The sequence below is a fragment of the Manduca sexta genome, chromosome 16, assembly GCF_014839805.1.
Source record: "Manduca sexta isolate Smith_Timp_Sample1 chromosome 16, JHU_Msex_v1.0, whole genome shotgun sequence".
In the NCBI taxonomy this organism is placed as follows: domain Eukaryota; kingdom Metazoa; phylum Arthropoda; class Insecta; order Lepidoptera; family Sphingidae; genus Manduca; species Manduca sexta.
Genome location: NC_051130.1, coordinates 4,767,031 through 4,792,542, shown reverse-complemented (window position 1 = coordinate 4,792,542; position 25,512 = coordinate 4,767,031). Strand labels below are relative to the sequence as shown.

Sequence of the window (25,512 nt, the reverse complement as noted above, 5' to 3'; positions counted from 1 at the left end):
AATGCAGGTTCTTAATTCAGTTGATTTTTATTATACCTATACTAGTTGTTGCGGAATAAAATTTCCCATTCCATACTTTTACTAATCTATATACGAAATTTCGTCGTTCAGTGACATCAGAGATTTGTTCTTAAATTCAAACATCGACACAATTTCGTATTTATAATATCAGTAAGATGTTTTATATATTTGTTACAGACAGTGATATGCAATTGGAGACCAGCAGCAGCGAGGCGAGTGCGGCCAGTTCTACAGCTTTGTCGCAACACTGCGCGATATGCGGCGACCGCGCCACCGGCAAACACTACGGCGCCTCCTCCTGCGACGGCTGCAAAGGCTTCTTCAGACGGAGCGTCAGGAAGAACCATTTGTATACGTGCAGGTTAGTGTCTATTTAACACGGTAAAGTAACTACACTCACTCACTCCCTTGATGTTTATTAGAGTGACATTCACGTAGTGTCAATTGACGTCACATGATTATCCCTTACCCGAATGGTAAGCCGTTCGTCTAATGGTAAGCGAATCGACCACCTATAAACAGTGATGTCATCCAGAATTTTGATTAATATAGATGATGATATTACACTGCGCTCACCAGTAGGCATAGGATGTTAAATCGCACAATAGCCTCTAAACTGACACTGCTGCTTGTCGGCAATAATAGACATTGATAGTACCTACTCAAGCGGCTTATCGCACCCGACATATCCACCATTTACCGCCGTTTTTTGATAAACGATCCCAAATTGAATCTTTAATCCGATTCCAAGAATGAACCAATCACAATAAATCATTTGTAAGCATATAAAAAAATGATTTGATTAATCCATTTTTGAGATAGATCGAAAAAAGCGATAGGGATTGTTTATTGAAAATGGCAGCTAGTGGCACTTGTCTATATCTGCCGTAATAACCAGTCGAAATCGCTATCGCTACGAACAGATCATCGTCCCATACAATCCTCTGTTATCTGTACCTATCTGTGTGTAATTTTATACAATATTTTTTTAAGGAAATTACTTTTATCGCATTAATTACTATAATGTTCTCCTTGGATATATTATCATTAAGAGAAATTGATAAAATTTAATAAAATAGTACATGTGGTGTAGTTTTGGACTACACCCAGGTTTAATACTAGGCAGAATGCAGCTGTGGTGCCAATAATCCATCAGCGCGATACATCGAATGACAAACGATGTGCCTCTAGACAGGTGATTGTATCGCTTGTCATTTGGATATTTCTAGAAAGATTTGAAAAGGTAAATGCCCCCTAAATAAGACTTAAAAGTCATTGAAATAACCTAATTTCTGATTATATCGCGATTTTTTTAATGTTATAATTTCCTCCCGAAGTATCGAAGACTTTGCAGCCTTCATGGTCTTTGTTTGCGGTCCTCGTGGCCGTGGGAAGGACTGAAAATAATTTTATTTCAACGTAAACATAAAAAAACATTATTTTAAAGTAGGTTAAAATTACGAAATCAGTTGTTTTTAGCTAATATGACCACCACTAAAACCCAACTTGGTTTTGTATGATATACAATCATAATGTAGTCAAATAAATAGCTACGAATAAACATCATATTAATTACTTATTAATTATTTTATGAAAACATGACACTGCAATAATGTATTTACACGTTGTTTACTATTTATTATTCGTATTTTACAGATTCAGCAGAAACTGCGTTGTGGATAAGGACAAAAGGAATCAGTGCAGATATTGTAGGTTAAGAAAATGTTTCAAAGCTGGCATGAAGAAAGAAGGTAAGTCCTTTTATTATTAAATATAATAGCCATAATTATATCACTTCTTTGGTACAGGTAACATATATTCTAGACAGGAACGTCCATATAAACTATTTGTTCAAAATCTGAACTATAAAAGCAACGAAAACGTCACTGTTATACCTTTTTATTCACTTGAATAACAAATTATTTTACTTATTTGACTAATATTTTTTATTTACATCCTGGTTTACACTTAAACTCGAGTTCTTATATTATAAGCGTCACTCCGTACATAACCACAAGTGTCAATGTTAAAATCATACCAAAGTTAGATGTACGCATTGCAGTACAGTTGAGTCGAACACAATGAGTGTACAGAACGCCAGATCTAGTACGTAGTACAGATATATCACTTTGTTGGTATAGTGGCAATTACAAAATACATAAAACTTAAAGTTAAGTCCTAGATTAGGTTAAAATTAACGTTTTTTATTTGGAAACAAGATTTCGTTGTTTGTGCTTGTTATTTGGTCGCGATGTGACGGATTGCTTCTCCCTATCGCATCATACCTGGTAACATGTGCATCACATTGCACAAGTTACACTATTTAAGTGCCTTTTGGTAATTAAAGCATCAAATTATATGACTTGTCATTTGTTATAGTGCGAAAACATAAAACTTATGTAAAATTTGATATTTTGCTATTATTTTCGATGAGTCATTAGAGTGTCAATATTTTTAACCGCATGTCATTTGTCATGCATTTTTAAATTATACATTATAATAAAGGGTTTATTTTTGAATATTATTAATGCTGAAACAATTACATGTACATTTAATAATTAAAGCGCTTTACCAAATTTGTTACTTTTAACGGAGTAGAATTTAACCACAAAAAATGTCAACGGATTTTTTTTTACTTATAATTGAAACCTTCTTGATCACGGAGCGGACTGAGGTATTGGTCCGGCGAAAAGTCAAAGCTACAATGTGTACCAACATTTTACAATTGACTGCACTCTTCGAAACATAAAAACCCGCAATAAAATCTCAAAACTAGTTTTATTTCGATGTCAAACATTCACGTAAACATAAGTCATTCTTTTTTTTTTTTTGTTTTGGTATACACTATACATAAAACAAATAAAACGAAAAATGGATGTGGTACTTCCGCCTTTGCAGAACCGTTCAGGGATAAAAAGCGAGAATGTATGTACATATTACTCAAGCGGACTCTGTTGTCAAGTAAAAAAAATACCTATATATTGTGTCATAACAGCAGCTGCCCCGATACTGGGATTTCTGGGAACAAATGAACAATGTGTCATGGTTTGCGTGCAATTAGTCTCTTTGTCCGATAAACGGTGCGGGCGTTCACTCAAGTTCGGTATTATCTTAGTAATTATGTGCGAATAAATATGCAATCAATCATTTCACATTTTTTTTTTGATGTAGGAGGTAAACGAGCATACGATTCACACATTCTAGTGGTAGGTCTCTCATATGTGAGAGTCCGCATGGGTAGGTAGCACCGCCATGTCTATTTCTGTGTAACTACTGAACACAATAAGACCTCATGTCTCAGGATGGCGAGCGCAGTGGAATACCAAACAATATTCTGTAATTCAAGGTGCTGGATGGTGTTTCTACTGTTCATAGGCGGTCGTATCGCTCATCATCAGGCGAATAGCAAGTTCGTCCGTCATTCAAAGCAATTAAAAAAATATAAAAAGAACGTAATGGTGATTGATAACCGAGCCCGTCAACGTCTGCACTACCAGGGGGCATAGAGATGCATTGCCGTCCTTGCGTGAGAATACGCCCTCTTTTTCAAGGGTGTTGGGTCTTATCTGTCCGGAAATGCTGCTGGCAGCAATTTGGTTTCATAGTTTTGTAGTAAAAAATGACTGCAGAAACCTACTGTAGCGAATTCCTGACCTCCAAGGCTATGTAGATTGAATTGGAGCTTTGCCGCGTTATACGGTGATGGAATTGAGCGGCAGGGATAGGTCCGAATAACTCATCATTTTTATGCACATTCGACATTCACATCGTTACGAAAACCTATCGCTAACATTCCTGGAGTAATAGGTAGAATTAAGCAATTTTATTATCATTACTTCAAGAATACTTCATTCCCATAATGAGTACATGAACTACCAATTAAATTCGCAAGAAATGATGAGCAACTCAAATGTGCATTCATTTAACATTGGATTTAATAATTCCGATCGTGATTGTACCAACTGCAGGATTAAAATCTGGATTTATAAAAAAAGGAGAAGTTGGTACAATAAACATTATAAATGTTGGATTTCTGGTATCGTTCATTAACTTCTTTTGTTTATAGTCTTATAAATATCTATTTCTCGTATATTATATGTAACAACATTCTTAAAATTTTTGCTTCCAAGACATAGATAGATATAGACCAATCTCTCCTCATAATTTCGCCGTTATATTAAAAAACAAACTGCTATTAAACAATTAGACTGGCTTGCACAACCGCTCCCTAAATATGATTAACGCTCAATATATTTTATTCATAGCGCTCTCTTCCTCAACCCTTAATGAATGACAGTGAAAGCACAAGATTTTAAATGTGTTCCGCGCTAAACATGTTTAGAAAGTAATTGTGCAAGCCAGCCTTACCTATGTTTGTTTACTCCGAATTATTTCGCTGTTTATTTTTAATCAAGGTAATTACAACTCACAATGTCCTCGTCGACGTGTAGAAATAAGGTGCTCATCACACATTAGTGTTACGTGTTCACGTATTTTACAAATATTTTAACGCATACAATTTCACTGAAATTCAGTTGACTCACTGTGAATAACGCGCAACTGTGACCGCAATGTACGTAATACGTGATATGATGGTATATATTAATTAAAACTTCCCGGTAGCTCGGTTCAACGTATTCTGGTCATGTTATTAATTAAATTTATTTTCATACAATTTACCGTTATAAGAAATTTAATATTAATTTTCAATAGTCTTGTAGAAGTTATCTATAAAAAATTGCTCTAAGGAACCGGGCACAAGTAAAAAAAGGTAATTTTAACAAAACAAAAATTAGTATCTCACGCACACCCTTTAGCCACTAGTACATGCAACATAAGCTTAATTTTCATTTTACGCATTCTCATTACAAAAAAGAAAAATTTCCCACGTCATATTACTAGTTTGAGTTATTATTTTGGAATATCCATTGGCGTCATGAGGAAGTTACTCCTTATGATTAACCGTTCCCGGATCTTTGTTTGACTCAGCTCGCAAAATATGGGATATAACAGGAAAATTAAAGCTTACATTATCGCAATATTTAATTGTAATATTATTGAAGAATTTCAAGATAACACAACAAAATTATGACGTTACATATTCCGGGAAGAAATAACGTAAATATAGACAGACAGTCTATCTACATTCGATTTAACAACAAAGGCATTGTTACAAGATGATACCATTAGTTTTTTTTATTGTGATACAACAAAATAATGATCACCATATATTTAATGATATTTTATGTTTACGCGAATGTTGGATATTAAAATTAAGCTATTTTTCGGATTTTATCGCGATTTTTATATTTATACTTAAAAAGTTGTATAAATGTAAAATGTAGGTAGATATTGTAACTTTGACTTTGCGTATGAACAACACCTCAATCCGCCCAGTGACCACGAAGGCTGCAAAGTCTTTAAAACGTCTGATAATAATGAAAATATAAAAACCGCAATAAAATCCGAAAAATAGTTTAATTTTAACACCTTATTTATATTCCAATCCTCTCCATTTTTGCGTTTACTCTTGATTTGCTGTCTATACAACTGTCATACAAAATGTCCTTCAAGCCTTTGCTTCATACAACATAGCGATAGTCAACTTTTTAATATTGACGTCAAGGTCCATTTTCATACATTTTGTTTCGGCTTTAATCTGGGTAACTAAACAAGTATTGGCAAGTAAAGAATTTAAATTCACGTCTAGTTAGTGATTAGTTCTCGCAGTTGAAAGAAAAACGTAAAAATAATTAATAATCATGGATATTTCGGCCTTTAAAATTTAATATGACGAAATTTTAAAGGCAGATATATCCATGATTATTAATTATTTTTACATTTTTCTTTCAACTGCGAGAACTAATCACTAACTAGACGTGAATTTAAATTCTTTACTTGCCAATACTTGTTTAGTTACCCAGATTAAAGCCGAAACAAAATGTATGAAAATGGACCTTGAGGTATCGCCTTAACCGCTTCTATGTCATTCTAGACTTTTAAATAACATACTTAAATATATTTTTGTCCCTAAAAAGGTAGCCAGGCGCAACTGATTCACTTTTCACCATGCGTATTCCGTCTCATGATGTGATAGGGGGCGAGCCTATCGCTATATCGGGCACAAATGCCGACTCCGGACTGATACTGAGTAGAAAAACTCAACATCACTGCCCGACCCGGAGATCGAACCCATGACCTCGGCACTGCCGAAATACAACAGGGGCAGTCACACATTGATCTCACTAATCAATTCGACAATGATTATTAATCGCAAATTGATTCTCATAATCACCAACTAATGACAATATCAATGTATATTTACAGGTGTGTGTGTATTGTTTCAGCCGTGCAGAACGAGCGCGACCGCATCAACTGCAGGCGGCCGTCGTACGAGGAGCCCACGCAGGCCAACGGGCTGTCCGTCGTGTCGCTGCTCAACGCCGAGCTGCTCAGCAGGAAAGTTATAGACGAGGTAGGATATTATTATATTATTATTTGTTATCAGGCAGGCAGATTATTTAACTGATGTGCCTGTATCCTGTAATTATTGATTCCGATTTCACTTCCGAGCAAAATATCGATATGTTTGCTTTAAAACACAGGTTCTTTTTGATTATTTTACCTATACGACTATCAAAGCCCTTGTTCGATTAGAATTCTCGTAATTGCCAAAAGACGAATTGATGGACGCTTTAGTAAAAACTTTAAAATCCAAGAAAAACGCGTAAGTGTGCGTAACATACTATTGGCTAATATTTTATACCCCTTATTCAGTTAACGAATATATTTGGCTGGTTTGCATCAGAATATTTATGTATTTCGTAAAAAAAAATTACCAAAGTGTACAATAATTTTAAAAGTAATCAAAATCTAGTAGAATAAGTATGTACTTTACAACCAATTTGTCCTATATCAGACTATCAACGTGAGCGATGCGGAGATCAACAACAGAAAACTGGCGAAGATCAACGACGTGTGCGACTCTATAAAACAACAGCTGTTGATATTGGTCGAGTGGGCCAAGTACATACCCGCCTTCACAGAGCTGCATCTAGACGATCAGGTATGTAGTAATGTTAATATCTGACGCGTAGTCCGCGCTAATTTGTATTTTAACGTCGATTATGTAAAGTGCATATTCGTATTTCATTTGTTTTGTGTATAGAAATGAAGAATAGCGGTATCTATTAGGTCTCAAGTAGTGAGACTTTACCGTATGAAACCTGAGCAAAGTTGTCATTTTAAACAGTTTTTCCTCGAAGTTATAATTTAAGCACCGTTTAAGTATTTTTATGGTTTGGATTTTTATATTTTTACAAGTCTGAAATTTAGCACCTAAGGTGCATTATATACTTACTGTTACTTTTTGGTTTCTACAATACGACGTGGTCGCTCAGATCCGCAGTTATCAGGGGTCGTAGCCAAGGTACCTTTCTACAATAGTTATTAATAAAGCTATAAAAATAATCATATTTTTATATGATATCCTCTCGTGTGGGATACACTCATGTGGGAAGAGACTGTCAAACATAACGTTTAGAAAGACTTCTTAATTACAGCGTGTGATTCGTAGTACAGGGGCCTTATTCTCTATCTCGCACGTTATTATAACAGTGCGCAACAAACACGTAACACAACGCATCATGTTTAGGACCATAGAAATTTGGCTTACAGAATACCATTCCACGCACATTTCTCGAAGATAACATGACACGGCCGCGTTACGCGTTCACACTACCATACAGAATAAGAGCCCAGGAGTAATGTGTGTGTGGTGTTGTAGGTGGCGCTGCTGCGCGCGCACGCGGGCGAGCACCTGCTGCTGGGCTGCGCGCGCCGCTCGCTGCACCTCAAGGACATCCTGCTGCTCGGCAACAACTGCATCATCACCAAGCACAACATCGGTCAGCACGCACTCTACCTACCCTTGCACAACCATAGCGCAATCATCACGCTCGCACTTGTTACTTAGTCTTTTTCAAAAAATATATCTTACTAGTGAATTATATAAAAAATATATATATCATAAAAAAAATCTTTATATTTATGTTATTTGTATGGGATTTAATGACTAAAATTTGTAATATCTATATCCTTGAAATTTTGTGATGTTTAACTAAAATTAATACTGACTACCTTAAATCGAGTGCAGTCACCAGTATCATTGACGATTAGTGGTTTAGTAAAAGTCTAATTTTGTCTGTAGATGGTCGCATGGACATCGACATCAGCATGATCGGCATGCGAGTGATGGACGAGATAGTGAAACCACTCAGAGAGATCGACATCGACGACACAGAGTTCGCTTGTCTCAAGGCTATCGTGTTCTTTGACCCCAGTGAGTAAATCTATACTATTATATAAAGCTGAAGAGTTTGTTTTTTTTTTGAACGCGCTAATCTTTGGAACTACTGGTACGAAACGAAAAAAAAAAATAGTGTTGGAAAGCTCATTTATAGGGGAAGGATATAGGTTGTATAACATCACGCTATGGCCAATAGGGACGGTGCAGTAATGAAAAATGTTGCAGAAACCGGGAACAATTATTACTTTTGACAGCTTTTGTGGCGTGCACTCAGTAAACGGTTAAAGTTGCTATTCCGGGCAAATGTATAGCATAAATTTTATAACGGTAAACTTTATGCCGGAAAAACTTTCTCACGCTGCGGAGCCGCGGGCAAAAGCAAGTACAAAATATGTTTAAAACTATAGCAGTAATAATTGTAAAAACGTTTAATGCAAAATACCTACAAATCAAAGAAGTTAGCAAAGTTTTCGAATTAAAAATACGACATATACTGTATATCGTTGGAAGAGCTACCTTATCCCGTCAATTTAAAATCATGTTTTGTTTGCAGACGCGAAAGGTCTCTCGCAGCCTCAGAAGATCAAACAGCTACGTTACCAGATCCAGATCAACCTGGAGGACTACATCAGCGACCGGCAGTACGACGGGCGCGGTCGGTTCGGCGAACTGTTGCTGTGTCTGCCGCCATTGCAGAGCATCACCTGGCAAATGATCGAGCAGATACAGTTCGCCAAACTGTTCGGAGTGGCGCACGTTGATAGTCTACTGCAGGAGATGCTGCTCGGAGGTGAGTCGACAATTTCTACAAAAGTTGTATTCTACTCACAATTAGTGCGTGTTTTTATGGTACCTGAGCAGTGGGTGAGAAGAAGGTATGCAATTAATGCAGGAGGGTGTCATTGGCAATTATAGTAGAAGGATGCTACAAAAGTTATATTTATATGTTCGATTAATGGCATACTTTATATATTACTTCCGTGTTTTTGATATATAATAAATTTTCCATGAGAATAAGTCGAAATCTGACTAATAAAATGAACGATTATTTATGCTTGCACCTAGTAACTATGTATTTAAAATAACACTGTGTTGTTTCCCAGGTGCGTCGACAGAAACGACAATTGAGGAGCCGGGTGCGGAGGGCGGGGCGGGCGCAGGCGCAGAGCAAGGGGCTGGGCCGGGCGCGGGGCCGGGCGCCTCGCCTCCACTGGTGCCTGCACTGCCGCTAACCTTTGAGCCCATGCCCTTTAAGCAGGAGCCTAACATGTGAGCTCCTCCACTGTGCCGTAACGAGGACTGTGCCAGCAGTGCCCACACGCTGAGCGCAGGCTTCAGAGACACCGAAATGTCCAAACTAAGACCAAGTTTTGGGTCATACATGAGCGCAGATATAGAAACTCGCACCGGAACGCATAAAGAATTAGTTGCGGCACTGCTCCCCTACCTCCCCACATTCGCAAACAGCGACGAGTCTGTGTGGCAGTACAATGGCCGTCGTTAACCAGCGAGAAAAGTTAGTAAGCTCGCGCTGCAAAACCGTGGCTATACTGTGTTGTCAGTTCAAGCCCTATCGTAATACAAGCTCCAGCGTTTGATCGATCAGTCATCGTGAATCATACGTCTATTATGGAATCAAATTACTTGTAGCAAACCTACTGACTGATTATACAAGGTATATAGGCGTCTTTGTTGATCAAAATGAATAATGTGCCTTACTCGGTAAGCTATCTCTATTCGGTTATCGATTTAGTGCTTTACTCCGTATTCGGGAAATAATTTGTTTATATCTGTATTCAATAACTACTTCGTCTTTACACAAATCGTGATTGTATTTAGACGTGTTAACTTGGCTATGGACCAGGCTGGAAAATAATTATAAGTAACGGCGTACAAATGTAAAATTATGTTAATTTAAAGGTGACGACGGATGCTAAATATGATTTTGAATATTAAGGCCCTGGTGGTAGTACCAAAAAGATGTGAATGTTATTGTATACGTCACTAAGTGGCACTATCGTAGAATATTGCAATATAGTTTGTAATAAATAACTTTATAGTATTCTTTATGGACTTTCGAATTATGTGCGAAGAGGATAGTCTTTATAATTGTTACTAGAGGAAACATGACTATCTTTTTAGACTGTTAACATACGTTTTCATTGAACATTTTCTTGTTATTTTTCAATGACTTAAAGATTTTATGTAGTAAGAAAAAGATATCAAAAGATCCACTCAAGTATATTTTATATTGGAATTGTGACTTATTTATCGAATTGTATTTCAAAGTATATTGTTAGAGTTATTAAAAAAAACACTTGAAAGCGAATATAAATTATTTTCCATACAAAGATGAATGTCTAGTTGGATTAAACAAAATATATAGGTAAGTGACGCATACGCACCTGAAATTATTTGTGACGAAGTGGAATATTATATATAATGACGATATAACAATATAAGAATCATTCAATGGGGATGGGAATAGTCCATTGTGTGCAATGACATTTTTGAAGCTTTTAGGTGCCTGTATTTTTATATTTAAACGTTTTGTGCATAGGTGTAGGTTTACCACATTTGCCAATTATAACATATTTTAGCTGTAAGCATTAATATTATGTTTTTATGCATTGAACGTTCAGATGGGCTGTGTGACACGTTTATAATCGAATAATGTCGTGTTAAACAAATTTGTTATTGGAATTTGATATTTGTATTTTAGGGATATAGTATAAATTGTTATTTATTGACTTCGAGCCAAATTCAGACTGCTAATAGTCAAAGTATTCGAAATACGTACTATATGTGTTACCATTGATAAATAAAATTAGGTGATGGTAAATTGTAAGAAGGTTAGATGTTTATTAACGTGGGCGCAGGAGTAACGTTATATGTGGGATTTGTTATAAATTTATATTATATTTTAATGTAAATTTCTTTTCAAGAGCTTGTTGTCCTTATATACACAATGATGTGTTCAACAAGTAATGTTCAAATGTTTGTTATTGAATGCTCAATCTAATACTTTTCCTGTTATGTTGGTATAAATATAAATGGTGAAAGTAATGCACGAAATGTGTTGAAACGTTTGTGGGTTTGAAACGCCTTAGAATTAGTAATATGTATAAGAAATAGGTGCCTTATTACCCTATTGAGGTGTACTGTTGAAAATGTACATACTATGTTATGAATTTTAGTAGAATATATTTTAATAAATAATGTTACAAATTTATTGTTTTTTATTTAAACATTTAATTGACCTATTGCAGTCAAATAGATAATAAATATTATGTTTGTGCATGGTACCAAATATATTCCCGGGAACAAAAGTAGCCTAGAGCACTCGAGAGTAATGTAGCTTCCGATTAGTGAAAAAAAATCAATCGGTGGAGTAGTAGGACCCGAATTTAGCGTATTCAAATAAACGAATCCTTCAGCTTTATAAAAGATTATAGCCAGCTTACTGATTGTCCTAAATTTGGTTCGTAAGACTAGAAGGAACATCGGTAAGCCGGCTACAAAACTACGTATACGTGACAGAGACAGCCGTACGAAGCCGAAACTAGCCGATTATACATTTTTAAAGCCCATGTGTTTAATTCATTGCTGAGAATAATTATCTCTTTATATCTCGATACGTACTGCCGATTATAGTTTTTAAAGGTATTAGGTAAGCTATATTCTGCCTAGTTATGGAAGGAACAAAGTAAAATTACGCAAATAAAAATATAACATATTAATTAAGTATTTACTAACAATAACAGTAAGCGTTCAAGGCTGTTCATCGCAAGGCTTCTCCTTAACGTCCATGTATCCTTTTCTTCGGTTCCCTCGGTTCTTGCAGTACAGAAACAAAACTGATAACGCAGAAACTGTGGACATTATCAATAACGGCACAAATACATAATACATTGCTTCATAAAATGCTTATTGATCGCGTGTACTTTTTTATAAATATATCCGTACTAAAGATGCAATCCGTAAAAATACTTATATGCTTTGATTGTAATAAATGTGTAAGCCAAAGCCAATAATAATATATATCCGAAGTATTGTAACGCTCTTTGATGGAAACTATAATAATTATTAAAATAATGAAACAACTGCTTATAAATTGCAAATGCAAAGATTGCAAATGTCATTCTTCAATTTATTGTCATTTACGCTAGAAAGATAATCAAATATAAAGAGTATTGCATTACTACGTAAGATACAGTACGTGACTTATGGAGTAGATAAAGGAAAATATTATTTAATTACCTTATTAGGTGACACGGTGAACATGAGTATCACCTGCAATTTACATGATTCAAAGAGTTCTAAGAGTATAAAAGGCGGATATTAGGAAGAACGCATGCTTTGTGAAGAATGTCATACAAAAATTTTGCGCACATGCGATAGTTATAAATACCTATAGTATAGTAAACTAGAAAATGTTTCATCTTTTGCGCGGTAGAGGGCAATTCACTTAAAATTATTAAAAGCGTCATCTGTTGTTGAAAAGTATTACATCTGAGCAACGATCTAGTGTTGTAAAATAAATCGATTTCTGTTATCGATAATTTTATTCTTATGCTACTGTAATGACCTACAAATGTCTACTCTTTATCTAACAATTACGAATTTAATTTTTACACTCAATATGTAAACAAAATTATCAGAAGCGTGTCAGTACCGTAACGTGTCAGCACACATATACAAGTATACATAATATATTATATATTTAATTCGTATGTGGTATTTTTTTGTTTTCCCTTTCTTCTTTTTTCCTTTTATATCCGTGAATAACTGAGATCTACTTATATCAAGAGAAGTTCTGTGTAAGAATTTAGAGGATATGTGAAATCTTCCTATCGTTTCACCACTGTCTTCAAAGGACAAAGCTAATATTAATAACTAGCTTTTGCCCGCGGCTCCGCCCGCGTTATAAAGTTTTTCAGGCTAAAGTTTTCCGTTATAAAACTAGTAGTTTCCCGGGAGCCTAGATTCTTCCCAGGGTCTGAAACTGTCTCCATACCAAATTTCATCTTAATACGTTGGATAGTTTTTGAGTTTAACACGTTCAGACAGACAGATGCAGCGGGGGACTTTGTTTTATAATATATTTTTTAGAACTTTTAAAGTGGAACAATCCCGTCATACATCATTGTTGCATAACTTTAACCGTTTACGCAGCGCAGGCAACAGAAGCGCTCAAAACTTATAATTTTCCCCGTTTTTGCAACATGTTTCATTACTGCTCCGCTCCTATTGGTCATAGCGTGATGATATATAGCCTATAGCACTCCAGGAACTAAGGGCTATCCAACACAAAAAGATTTTTTCAGTTCAAACCGGTAGTTCCTGAGATTAGCCATTACTGCTCCGGTCCTATTGGTCATAGCGTGATGATATATAGCTTATAGCGGTCCATAAATAAAGCGCTATCCAACACAAAACGATTTTTTAGTTGAAACCGGTAGTTCCTGAGATTAGCCATTACTCCTCCGCTCCTATTAGTCATAGCGTGATGATATATGATTTTCAGCACTCCGCAAACAAAGGACTATTCAACCCAAAAATATTTTTTCAGTTTGAATCGGTAGTTCCTGAGATTAGCCATTACTGCTCCGCTCCTATTGAATATAGCGTGATGATATATAGCCTATATCACTCCACGAACAAAGAGCTATCCAACGCAAAAAGAATTTTTCAGTTTTGACCGGTAGTTCCTGAGATTAGCCATTACTGCTCCGCTCCTATTAGGTATAGCGTGATGATATATAGCCTATAGCACTCCACGAACACAGGGCTATCCAACGCAAAAAGAATTTTTCGGTTTGGACCGATAGTTCCTGAGATTAGCGCGTTCAAACAAACAAACAAACAAACAAACTCTTCAGCTTTATATAATGGTATAGAAGTATAGATAATATATAAATTTAAAATAAAAATATTTAATTTAATCTGTTTTCTTTCCCCGAGTTTTGATTCAAATATAAAGATTTTACTTGGCAACTCTCTTGATTTCGCATTTTGACGTTCGAGACCACTGTTTGTCTTTGTTAAAAAACCTCAGTAAAAAACTCTGAGTAAAAAACCCTCAGATTAATTAATAACTAAATATTATGGTTTAGGTTATTGTTCTGAGAAAAATCACTATGTTTTCCATAGTGATGGGTTATTATTATTACTGTTATTATTACTGTTGCTAGTGTTGCAGAAGAATCGATAGTTTGACTATCGATGGTTGATCTCGAAAACTGTTCAGGATATAAATTAATGTACTATAGATTGCATCGCCTTAAGTTAATACAGTCAATACTATTGATGCTATCGAAAGCTCTCTGCCAGCTATAATATTGATAAAAGTAATACTTTCGATTTTATCGATAATAATACATACGACAGTATCAAAAGTATTGCATAAACCATTCGCCCTTACCAAAACCTATTGAAAAAGCAATGATATCGAAAAGTTACTGGTCCATCGATACTATCGATAGTATCAACAGTATCGAGATGTGACAATAATATCGATAGACTATCGATACCATTAATCTCACCAAGACTATCGATAGCAGACTGTTGATATGCAACACTAACTGTTGCTATTATTGGTGAACCGTGAATGGTGTTATAATTTAGTTTTACCGTGAATTTAACGCAGTGATTATTGACATTTTCTTTGACTTGTAAATTATAATTACTACAAGACTTACATGTTAGATACTAAAAGAAAATTATAATTACATGTTTGGTAATATAAATTAAAATAAAAGCTATTGTTTTGTTATTTATCTTTCAAATTTAGTCAATATAGGTAGGTTTAGCGGCAAAGTAGTGTCAAAACTATCTCGTACGTAGAAATATATAGCTCATTGTTTGAAACTACTTTTTGTTTTATTAGTTGTTTTTTTTTTTTACTGGAGTGTAATCGCCAGACCGAAGATACTCAAAGATTGGTGTTAAAAATATGATTAGTTTAATGTTGTAACCGACCTATGTGCATTTTAGTCGGTAATCAAATTTAAATAGTGTTTCGGTTTTGACTAGGTATATAGATTCATCTAGTAAATATTTAAAAATTAATATAAATTATAGTAAAGTTCTGTTCCAGCATCATGTCATACACGCCAAATGACCGGTACAATGGCATCAAGAGAAGTTGTAATTCCGATGATGAAAGTGATGCATCATCAGACTGTATACAATTGACTCCCTTGGAGGCAATATCACCGTCGACTTCTCGTAGTCCTGGTTCAAAGAGCAAGTACTACTCGCCAACAAAAAAGCGCTATGTAAACAAAAGACAACCATTCAAGAAGAGATTGGATATGGACTCACTGTGCCCCATGGAGGATAGTGTTTTAAAGGAGGCTTGTGCTGGCATAGATGATAAGAGTAAGTTATAATATTAAATCATAATTGTGTTACTGACTTATTTTACTATAAACTATTTATTATAGCCTAGTAAGTTGTGGAACAAACTGCCAAACAAATGTCCAGAAGTTCAAAACCCAACACACCTTTGCCTTATCTAAAACCATATGCATATTTGTGAATTTATCACTTGCTTTAATGGTGAACGAAAACATAGTGAGGAAACCTGCATACCTTTGAAGATCTTTATAAAAATTTTATGGTATGTGAAGTCTTTTGATCCACACTAGACCAGTGTGATGGACTAAGGCCTAATCCCTGTCAGTAGAGGAGGCATGTGCCTAATAATGGTACAGTATGTAATATAGTGATGATATTATATTTTATTATTAATAATCTAAACAAGACTTTTTAAGTAGAGATTTTAAATGTCATTGTTGTACCTACTACAATCATAAATCACACACACACACACACGCACACTATACTATAATACATCCCACATTTCTATAATAAATTTTCTTAAATATATTGAATTTGAGCCAATTTTTAATCATTTTTGTGTTGGATTACTCATAGCTGTAGTATGGTAAAATAATAATTTCCTTGGCAAATAGACCTTGGACTAAAAATCTATTCAGAGAAAAAATTAAGTATAGTACGTAGAATTATAATGAATTTTCAGGTTGGGTTCTGTAAACTTAGAAGGTCATCTACATTAAGTATGTGTTTGTTGTATGTATGTATATATGTACTTTCAAAAAACAGCAGGATATTCCTTAAAATTAATTAAAACTATGGTCATCTTTGATTCAGTTGGGTCTATGTATTAACTAAAAAAAAATTACTTATAAAAAAATATGTAGCACAAATAAAAAAATATTTAATTTAAGAAATTTATGTTGTTATGTTTACAGACACTAAAATAATTGTGTAGACCAGCTATACTCTAAGTGTGTTCCGCGGAACCCTAGGGTTCCGTGATACCTCTGTCGGGGTTCCGCAAGAATTTAGAAAAAAAAATCAAAACACCTCTCTCAATAATAATTAGTAACTGTGACATTGTACTTTTATTATGCTGATTAATAAAAAATACACTTATAAAAACAATTGTTTTATTGTAGGGTTCCATCAAGTATTTTGCTTCCCAAAAGGGTTCCGTCATTTAAAAAGTTTGAGAACCACTGGTGTAGACACAATATTAAATTAGGTATAAACTGAACTTTTTTCTCATTAATCATTCGACATTAATTTATTTCAGGTATATTTCTTTTAAAAGTAATTAATAACTATTTAAGAAATGAATCACTAAAGAATTTGTTAGATGAGAAAAGTCAAGAGATAATTAACAAGTGCTTTAATGCTGTGAAACCTGGCATTGTGATAGTCTGCAGAATGTATTGGAGAAAAACATTATGGTATAGGTATGATGATGTTGTAAAAATTTCCAAAGAGCATTACAAAAAATGTGACACACCTACAGTACAAGAAATGATACAATATTTGGTACAAAATGGGATACTCATTTGTGGTGAGTTTTAATTACAAATTACTAGCTTTTCCGCGCGGCTACGCCCACGTGAAGAAGTTTTCGGGGATAAAATTCACGCTATATATTTTACCGGAACAGAAAGTAGCCTATAACCTTCCCAGAGTCTTAAACTATCTCTATATCAAATTTCATAAAGATCCGTTAAGTAGATTTTGAGAAAATCGAAAACATACAGACAGAAAAGGGGGTGTTATTTATAATATGTGTAGATAGATGAGCTATAGCACCTTTTATGGTGAAGTTTTTTTTTTACCAAATATAAAACAGTAATTATAAAATTATGAAGTTTCCTTTGTATACATATTAATCGCGATTTGGTTCATTGCAGGAGGTGCTGATTGGAGTATTGATAATTATGGAGAAGTTATAAAAATGGATGAATTGAAAAAAATATGTAAAGATTTAAAAATTAAGTATATCAATAAAGAAAAAGCATTACAGTCCTTAAAAAATCATAGACCCATAACATGTTTCTTCAAAAAGGAGACGAACAGCAATAATAAAAACCAGGCGGTATGCAACAAGTAAGAATTACATCCATACTAAATTTATAAACATAAAAGTATGTCTGTCTGTTATGCATTCACAGCTAAACCAATGAACTGATTTTGATGGAAGTTGGTATGTAGACAGATTTACCATAAGCTACTTTTTATTCCAGGACAAGATTTTCAAAGCACTATAATTTTCTGTCTTTCTATAAATAAATTATCGGACAATTTTTTTTGTACCGCATTATACAAACTAATTCAGAAACCTCAATCGATTGAACAAATCTGTAGTAATACTTAAGAATACATAGTAATTATTAATCACAAAAAATATATGTGTATATCTGACTACCACTACCAGTGGCGTAGTTGTAATGCGTACGCAGCGAGTACGACTATAGCACAGGTCCTGGGTTCGAATCCTAGTCGGGCCGAAAATAATGGTGACTGGGTTTTACCATCTTAAAAATTACTCAGTAGCAGCTTGAAGTCGGGAAGTTGGCGGTGGCACACCCCTGTGCCTCCGAAAAGAACGTAGAAGGTCTTGCGCCTAAGCTCCCTCCGGTGTTGTCGGATTGCCATCTCGCCGGACTACGAGAGTGAAGAAACAGAGAATGCACCTGTGTATTCACACTTATGTACTATATGTCCTGAGTACCTGGCTGATCTTTGTTGAGATTAGTCGCCGTGGCCGAAATTCCGCTAGGATAGATTCATTCATGTAAATGTATTAAAAGTAATTTCTGTATTTCATAATTTTCAGGTTGAGACAACTATGTGGTGATTTCTACAGTTTGTCAAGTTCGGCTCGAACGGCGCTACATAAGCTATACGTACTTATGTATTTGGGCATGGATTATTCATGGATACGCGAAAATAAGCTGGAGCTTGTGCTCATAAACGACAAAGCTAAAATAGAAATTTATCCTATAGATAAAAATATGAAATTGGATGACGCTTGCGACGTATTTAGAACACAACATGAATTCGAAAAGTGAGTAAGAAAAATATTTTGTTACTTTCTTTGTTTATAAATTAAAATTGGTACAATAAGGATGTTTGTTTTGTGCATTTTTTATACGAAACATCAACAATTCAAAATATAAAACTTTTTGCAAAAACAGTAACAATTGTTTCCAAAAATGCGCTTGCGCACGATATTTTAAGAACTAGTTATACTCATAGCTTCGAAGACGTAACAACCGATATTGTGCTTTATTTGTCTCTTATTTGACACTTAAATACAATAAGCAGTACATTTTGAATGCTTAAAGCTTATTACCACATTATACTTATAGTTATTTTTGGTTTTGAATACGAAAACCATTGTTTCTTAAATGATTGACTGGATTTAAGTTTTTTTTTTAATATACTGCAAGCCAGGTGTTATGTTAGAAACATATCTAATTTTACAATTTAAAATTTCCACAGATATTATAATGCATTGGTTTTATACGACAATTTTCTTGCACTCAACAATGATGAAGAAAAATACAACATTGTTTTACAAGTTTATGACATGTATAAGAATATTAGTGAGAATGACATGGCATGGTAAATATTTTTTTTACAAGATCATAATTCAGTATAATAGTAGATTATTAAATAAATATACATTATTATTCTTTCTATGTTTTAACTCTCGATTAAATACTTTGCAGGATCTAATGTACTACAATCATATCTATCAGCTCTAAAAAAAAATCCATTGCTTTTCAGTTACATATCATATCCCGAATGGTTGCGTAAATATACGCCGCCGCATATTTACATCAAAATATTGGATTCTGGTATCCAAACGCTGAAGCGTTTGAAACACAACGAATCAGCGCTGGAAGTGCTGAAGACGCTTATAGCACAGGTCGCGTTCCGACAGCATAAGAAGGCGGAGTGGTACGCAGAACAAGCGCTAATCTACAAAAATCTTGGGCAGCATAACATGGTATGCCGAGCTTGATATGTCAAACCTTTTTAGTCAGCACACACTAGAACAGCTAACGTAAATTTAAAAAATGATTGCGGATAACAAAACACGATTTCGAGCATCTCAAATACACGATGCATACGGTACAGTCAGTCACATAAGTAGGTAATATAGTATTTTTTTTCTTTATCTAAAGAAAAGAAAATCCCTTTTAAAAATAGTTTTGAAAAATATAATTTTGGATAGAACTCTAAAGTGCATAGGCGATTTGTTTTTTGAATTCGTTCAACTACTTATGTGGTTGACTGACCATAATGAAAACTGGTATTCAGTTTCCTGCCATGATTGTTCTAGTCCACATAGTCACGTCTATTTTCCTAATGATTTCTAAGGTATTTTCATCTTATTTTCAGGCAGCAGAAATTTTATTGGTTGGGTTTCTGTCGGATCTGCCAAAAGACACCAAAGATGTAATGCGAAACCGCGCTAAGAATATAGCCAATATGAAAAAAATTGAAATTGACAAAGAATTACGAGCAAAACTATTAGCCGCGGCCAGCGACGGCCACATATTAGAGAACAGCTTTACCGCTGTACACATAGACGTACAACCTATGGAGTAAGTTTTATTTTTCTATTGCTTTGAATGACGAGACGAGCTTGCCGTTCGCCTGATAGTAAGCGATACAACCGAACATAAACAGTAGAAACACCATCCAACACCTTGAATTATAAAATATTGTTTGATATTCCACTGCGTTCGCCATTCTGAGACATGAGATGTTAAGCCTTATTAAGTCCTGTAGTTACACTGGCTACAATGTCCTTCAAACCGGAATACAACAGTGACTATACACTGCTGCTTGGCGCTAGAAATAGACATTGAGGTGATACCTACCCCGGCGAACTCTCACATATGAGAAACCTACCACTAGTAAAACTTTTTATCTATTACTCATGTAATTTCTTCTCTTTTTCTCCATTATTTAGGGTTACAAGAATAAAAATCTAAACAGAGTACACCACCAAACAAGTTACAATCTTTACACAAACGGCTAATTGTCATTACACGCACACATGTCGCGGTAATGGGATCGTAAGATCTGTACGACAGTTCACGAACGCGCCTGCGCAGAAATAAATTTGCGGCACAAACTCGAATCCCGTATGATTTTTATTCATGTGCGCACCACTAATACAATTGCTTATTCCAAACTCTAAGCAAGCCTATTAAATTATGATTTTATACGTTACAGAAATACTGGAAAGGGTAAAATCAAATTTTACGTTCGCTCGGAGAATTCAACTTCAGTCATGGACGCTGAAGATTACTGTCTCCGGCACTACATTCAGAGCGGGCGTTTTACTGACGGTATGTTACTAGAACTACTCACTTTTTATTCAAGGTTATGATTTGTTTAAAAAACTAGATGTTGCTCGCTGTTTCACCCGCGTGAACAGCCTTTCGCGCTAAGAAATTCCCTAAAACACTAACTAACCAATTTTTTTTTTTTTTTTTTTTATTTTTTTTTATTTATTTTTTTTTTTTTTTTTTCGCGGAGAAAGTCCCTTATTACTACCGCCCAGCCTTCGTGGGGGGCAACTGAGCGGTTATGCTGGGGTAACCGTGCCTTACGGCCCGGCGTTGAGCCGCCCGGATTTGATGACGACCTTCGGGCGACCACCGGGCCGAGTCCCTAACCCTATATACAACTTAAACCTATGCACGGCCTACCAGCTAAAACTCCGCAGTGGCCCTCTTCGGCGCATTAGGGACGGCTGCGGGCTTCCTCTGACGTTAAAGTGTCTAGTCTGCGACCGCAGCCACCCCTGCGCGGTGCCGCCTTGCGGCCCGTCTCCTATGGGGGGGGGCTCAGAAGCCCCCGCGCACCGAAGGACGCCCTCGGCGTCTACGGCAGCGTGAGGCCAACTACACACACTGCCGTCCAACTCGGGGGTTAACCGACAACACTAACTAACCATAGCTAACTTGTAAGACAACTGCGCCATCTATGTAAAAATCGGATGAAAAAGTTCGATGATATCCCATAGGAACAAATTTACCAGAATAGAAAGTAACCTATTTTTTAATCCAGGACTTGGTCTACCCATGTGTCACATATCATCCAAATCCATTCAAATGTTTCTACGTTTACTTCTAACTAACATGTAAACATCCAACCATTTCACAAACTTTCGCATTTAAAAAGATATAATATGAGTGAGATTATTCATTTCGATACTAGTATATAACCATAAAGTATCTCTCCAGTGCCTACGCTTGTAAAATTATGTACCATGTTAAGAATATGATATATGAATTCTATTATTTTAAAGCACATAATATAATTAGTATTTTAGGATCGCGACACAATTATTTTTTTATTTCTCTTGCCAAAAAGCTATGAATCATCCGCACTTCTCATCGCGTCATTATTCATATCTTCTTTTTGAAACACTCTGTAATTACATGTGCATATCAGTTTAAAATTACTTGAAGTAACATTTTTTTTTACAAAACAAATTTGTATGTTAAACTAGGTGGTCACTGGGAAGGGAGGTTGGTGACAACAATATTCTACCTTCTTTTTTGGGACATCATATACACGAAACCACGTGGTGTCACCGGCATATTCCTGTCCCACTTCCAAAAACATCCTTTAGACATCTACACTGATAGTTTTTACACAAATAGAAAAACTTTAATCATGGATCGATTGAAAACCATTGAAAATTACACAGAAGAAGAACTTCTTAAGGCATTAGAAGAGAAATGGAACGAAAGGCCGCAGGGTAAGTTCAAATTTTGTTTCGTTGAATAAGGATTAGCAAGCCACTTGGCCGATGTTAATTGTCACCACTGCCTTCGAAATTGTTTGTTGCTGTTGAACAATACTATTCAATAGAACTATTATTTAAGGTGGTAGCTCAAGGTCCATTTTCATACATTTTGTTTCGGCTTTAATCTGGGTAACTAAACAAGTATTGGCAAGTAAAGAATTTAAATTCAAATTAAAATTTAATATGACGAAATTTTAAAGGCAGAAATATCCATGATTATTAATTATTTTTACATTTTTCTTTCAACTGCGAGAACTAATCACTAACTAGACGTGAATTTAAATTCTTTACTTGCCAATACTTGTTTAGTTACCCAGATTAAAGCCGAAACAAAATGTATGAAAATGGACCTTGAGCTACCACCTTAATAAACACTGTGTTATGTTCGTTATAATGTTAATTGTGATTGAATTATTATTATGGTACATCTTGTTTTGAATCATCTTGACCTAGTTAATCGACTTATAATTAGGTCGACTTTTTCTGTTTTATTACTGTTAAATGACAAATTTTAATTTCAAAGTACTGCGTGGCACTCCATTACGCTCGTCACCCTAAGACATAAGTCTCATAATGTCCAGTAATTAGGCTAGCTGTAATGTCTTTCAATCCGGACTGGAACTGTGCCGGGATATTGCTGTTTGGCAGAAATAATATTGAAAAAGTATTACTTCCCCTAATCGATTACAGTGTGCGTGAACAACATAAATGCACACACACACTATGATGGATAGCGTTGGTGAAAATTCTTAGATCAGTCGCCGTACCTCGCGACGCCCTGCAACATTCCCGCTCAAACGGTGGTGGGGAGCGCCTTCGTGAACGAAGTGACCTATAATGGTGAATCTAGTCGTAGAATATGATTGGTTGTTTAGAAGAGGTGTCGGAGGTGGCGCGCGCGCCGAGCGGCATGTCGCTGGCGGCGGTGCGCGGCGCGGGCGCGGCGCTGGGCGCGGCGCGCGCGGCGGCGCTGTGTGCGCGGCTGGCGGCGCGGCCCGGCGCGCACGCGCGGGGCTTCCCCGACCTCACGCTCTGGCACCAACACAACAAACAGGTACCTATGGAATATTAATATACAGTGTTTTAGTTTATTGTAATGATATAGGGAAATTCAAAACAAATAAAAAAACTATTTTACCGTCGATTTCAATACACAATTTTAGCCCTTTATTCGAAAAATAATCTGATCGTTTGTTGAAATCAATGATGAGAAATCATTAGGCAATGTAGTGAAAATAATTTTAATATAGGAAAGTTTTTTTAATCCTCAGATAATTTTCGTCGAGGTGAAGACTGATTCGGACACGCCGTCAGTGAAACAACTGCAGTGGATGGATTACTTAAACAAACACGACATGCACGCAGAGTTCTGTTATGTGGGAGCCAAAACGACCCGGCAAAAAGCGAGAGCCGGCAATGAGTAAAGAAATCATTGTATATAATATGGATGTACACTACGAAATGCCTTTTACATATTAAAAATACAATTAATTTGTTCAATATCGTGGATTTTGCGATAATGTGCTGGGAAAAACAATTATTCAAACATACTCTCTTTCTCGAATAGAACATAAGAATAGAAGTAAGATTTATTACTAACAACTTCTTTCTTTTATTATACCGCCTCGTAGACTATCGTGCTTTTATTATGTGATATTGTTTAGTCAAAAATATTATGTACTTATGCTCAAATTGAAATTTTATTGCAATCTCTTAGTTAAAAATATTACTATTGATTTTGTCGAATGTACGTAGGTAGCTATTCTAATCCAAAAAAATATATAAATTTATTTCAAAATCGATGTTGAAAACCTTTACATATTGATAAAACTATTTCCGAACTTTTAACTGATAATTGAGTTATGCGTCGGTACTTTCACATATAAACCGCTCGAGAATTTCTTTAAATAAAATATATATAAAAATTATACCAAAGATATTCAGAATTACAAATTTTGAAAGATCGACTTAAAAAACTAAACGGTATGTACAGTCAGCCACTAAAACCTTTAAATCAAACTTCAAATCTTTAAATCGCCTATGTTACGTTTCTTTGAACTTTTGTGCGGGTTTGTGTTCAAGTAAATCCTTAATACTTTGTTCTTGTGAAGAAATAATAAATGTTGGCAAGAAAACAAAAGCATACGAGCGATTTGAAGTTTTGAATTTCTTCAGCTACTTATTTGGGTGACTGCACCTTATATTTATATTGCCAAGTGGCATTATACGATACATCACACCTGGTTGAATTTTTTGCAGTTGTTTTGTAAGACATTCCTAATAAGCATATAATTTTATTTATAATATAAAACTTGCATAATGGTTTTGAAAAAACATCAAACATTATTTGTATTTGAAGAAAATCATATTTTGAATCATTTGTCTTATATTTCTAAAACTATAAATTCCACAGATATTTATCGTAGAAAAAAGGTGAGATAAAACAGTTTCTAGAGTCAATATCTATTTTCAAACTGGAGTCTTGGTAGTAATGCCATAATTTTAGAAATAATATAACCTACTTTTTGCAATTACGCGAGCCTCGGTTGCCTGGATAATTTTGAGCATTACTGGTGTAATATCTTAATGTTTATTATAATATTGTGATTATTTTTAAAATACTACATAAGGAAATCGTTATATATTTTTGTAAGAGCCTATGGTGCTAATAAATAATATCATATCGTTTTATCTTATGGTTTGATTTACTGCATTTCCTTTAGATAATAAATACACGGTTTTACCTCTATATTAGACAATGGGATTAATAAAGGTATCGCCAGCCTCGATTGAATCTGTACGTGGACAAGAGGACGTTCCAAATGAATTATTTTGTAAACCGTACATATTTTGGCCTACTCGCGTACATTAATTTGAAGCTGACTGTCCCTACACAATATACTAAATACCTATTGCCAAAATTGTAAATTTATAGTAACTTTTTTGGCTACTCAATAACCGCGGGTATGAGTGTATCCAATGATGATTCTTCTTGACCTATGAACATGTTTTT

General features: G+C 35.1%; 2 protein-coding genes across 4 annotated transcripts in view; both read left to right on the top strand.

Annotated features, from left to right (window-relative positions):
- LOC115443238 (transcription factor HNF-4 homolog) overlaps positions 1–11,559 on the top strand; it is a 48,426-nt gene extending 36,867 nt beyond the window's left edge. For all 3 annotated transcript variants that reach the window (XM_030168564.2, XM_030168565.2, XM_030168563.2), the window contains exons 2-9: positions 199–382; positions 1,678–1,772; positions 6,369–6,496; positions 6,941–7,087; positions 7,808–7,928; positions 8,231–8,362; positions 8,883–9,119; positions 9,433–11,559. In XM_030168564.2, the coding sequence (XP_030024424.2) occupies positions 199–382; positions 1,678–1,772; positions 6,369–6,496; positions 6,941–7,087; positions 7,808–7,928; positions 8,231–8,362; positions 8,883–9,119; positions 9,433–9,602 (1,214 nt within the window). In that variant the 3' untranslated portion in view covers positions 9,603–11,559. The remainder of the gene's footprint in view (positions 1–198; positions 383–1,677; positions 1,773–6,368; positions 6,497–6,940; positions 7,088–7,807; positions 7,929–8,230; positions 8,363–8,882; positions 9,120–9,432) is intronic.
- Positions 11,560–15,143: 3,584 nt separating this feature from the next.
- Positions 15,144–25,184, top strand: LOC115447588 (fanconi-associated nuclease 1-like). Its single transcript, XM_037439352.1, has 12 exons — positions 15,144–15,167; positions 15,429–15,712; positions 16,953–17,222; positions 17,572–17,767; positions 18,498–18,728; positions 19,166–19,288; positions 19,454–19,676; positions 20,072–20,277; positions 20,915–21,030; positions 22,200–22,451; positions 23,375–23,553; positions 23,771–25,184. Exons 2-12 carry the CDS (start codon positions 15,433–15,435, stop codon positions 23,921–23,923), a joined length of 2,229 nt encoding a protein of 742 aa, XP_037295249.1. The 5' UTR covers positions 15,144–15,167; positions 15,429–15,432; the 3' UTR covers positions 23,924–25,184.
- The last annotated feature ends 328 nt before the right edge of the window (positions 25,185–25,512 follow it).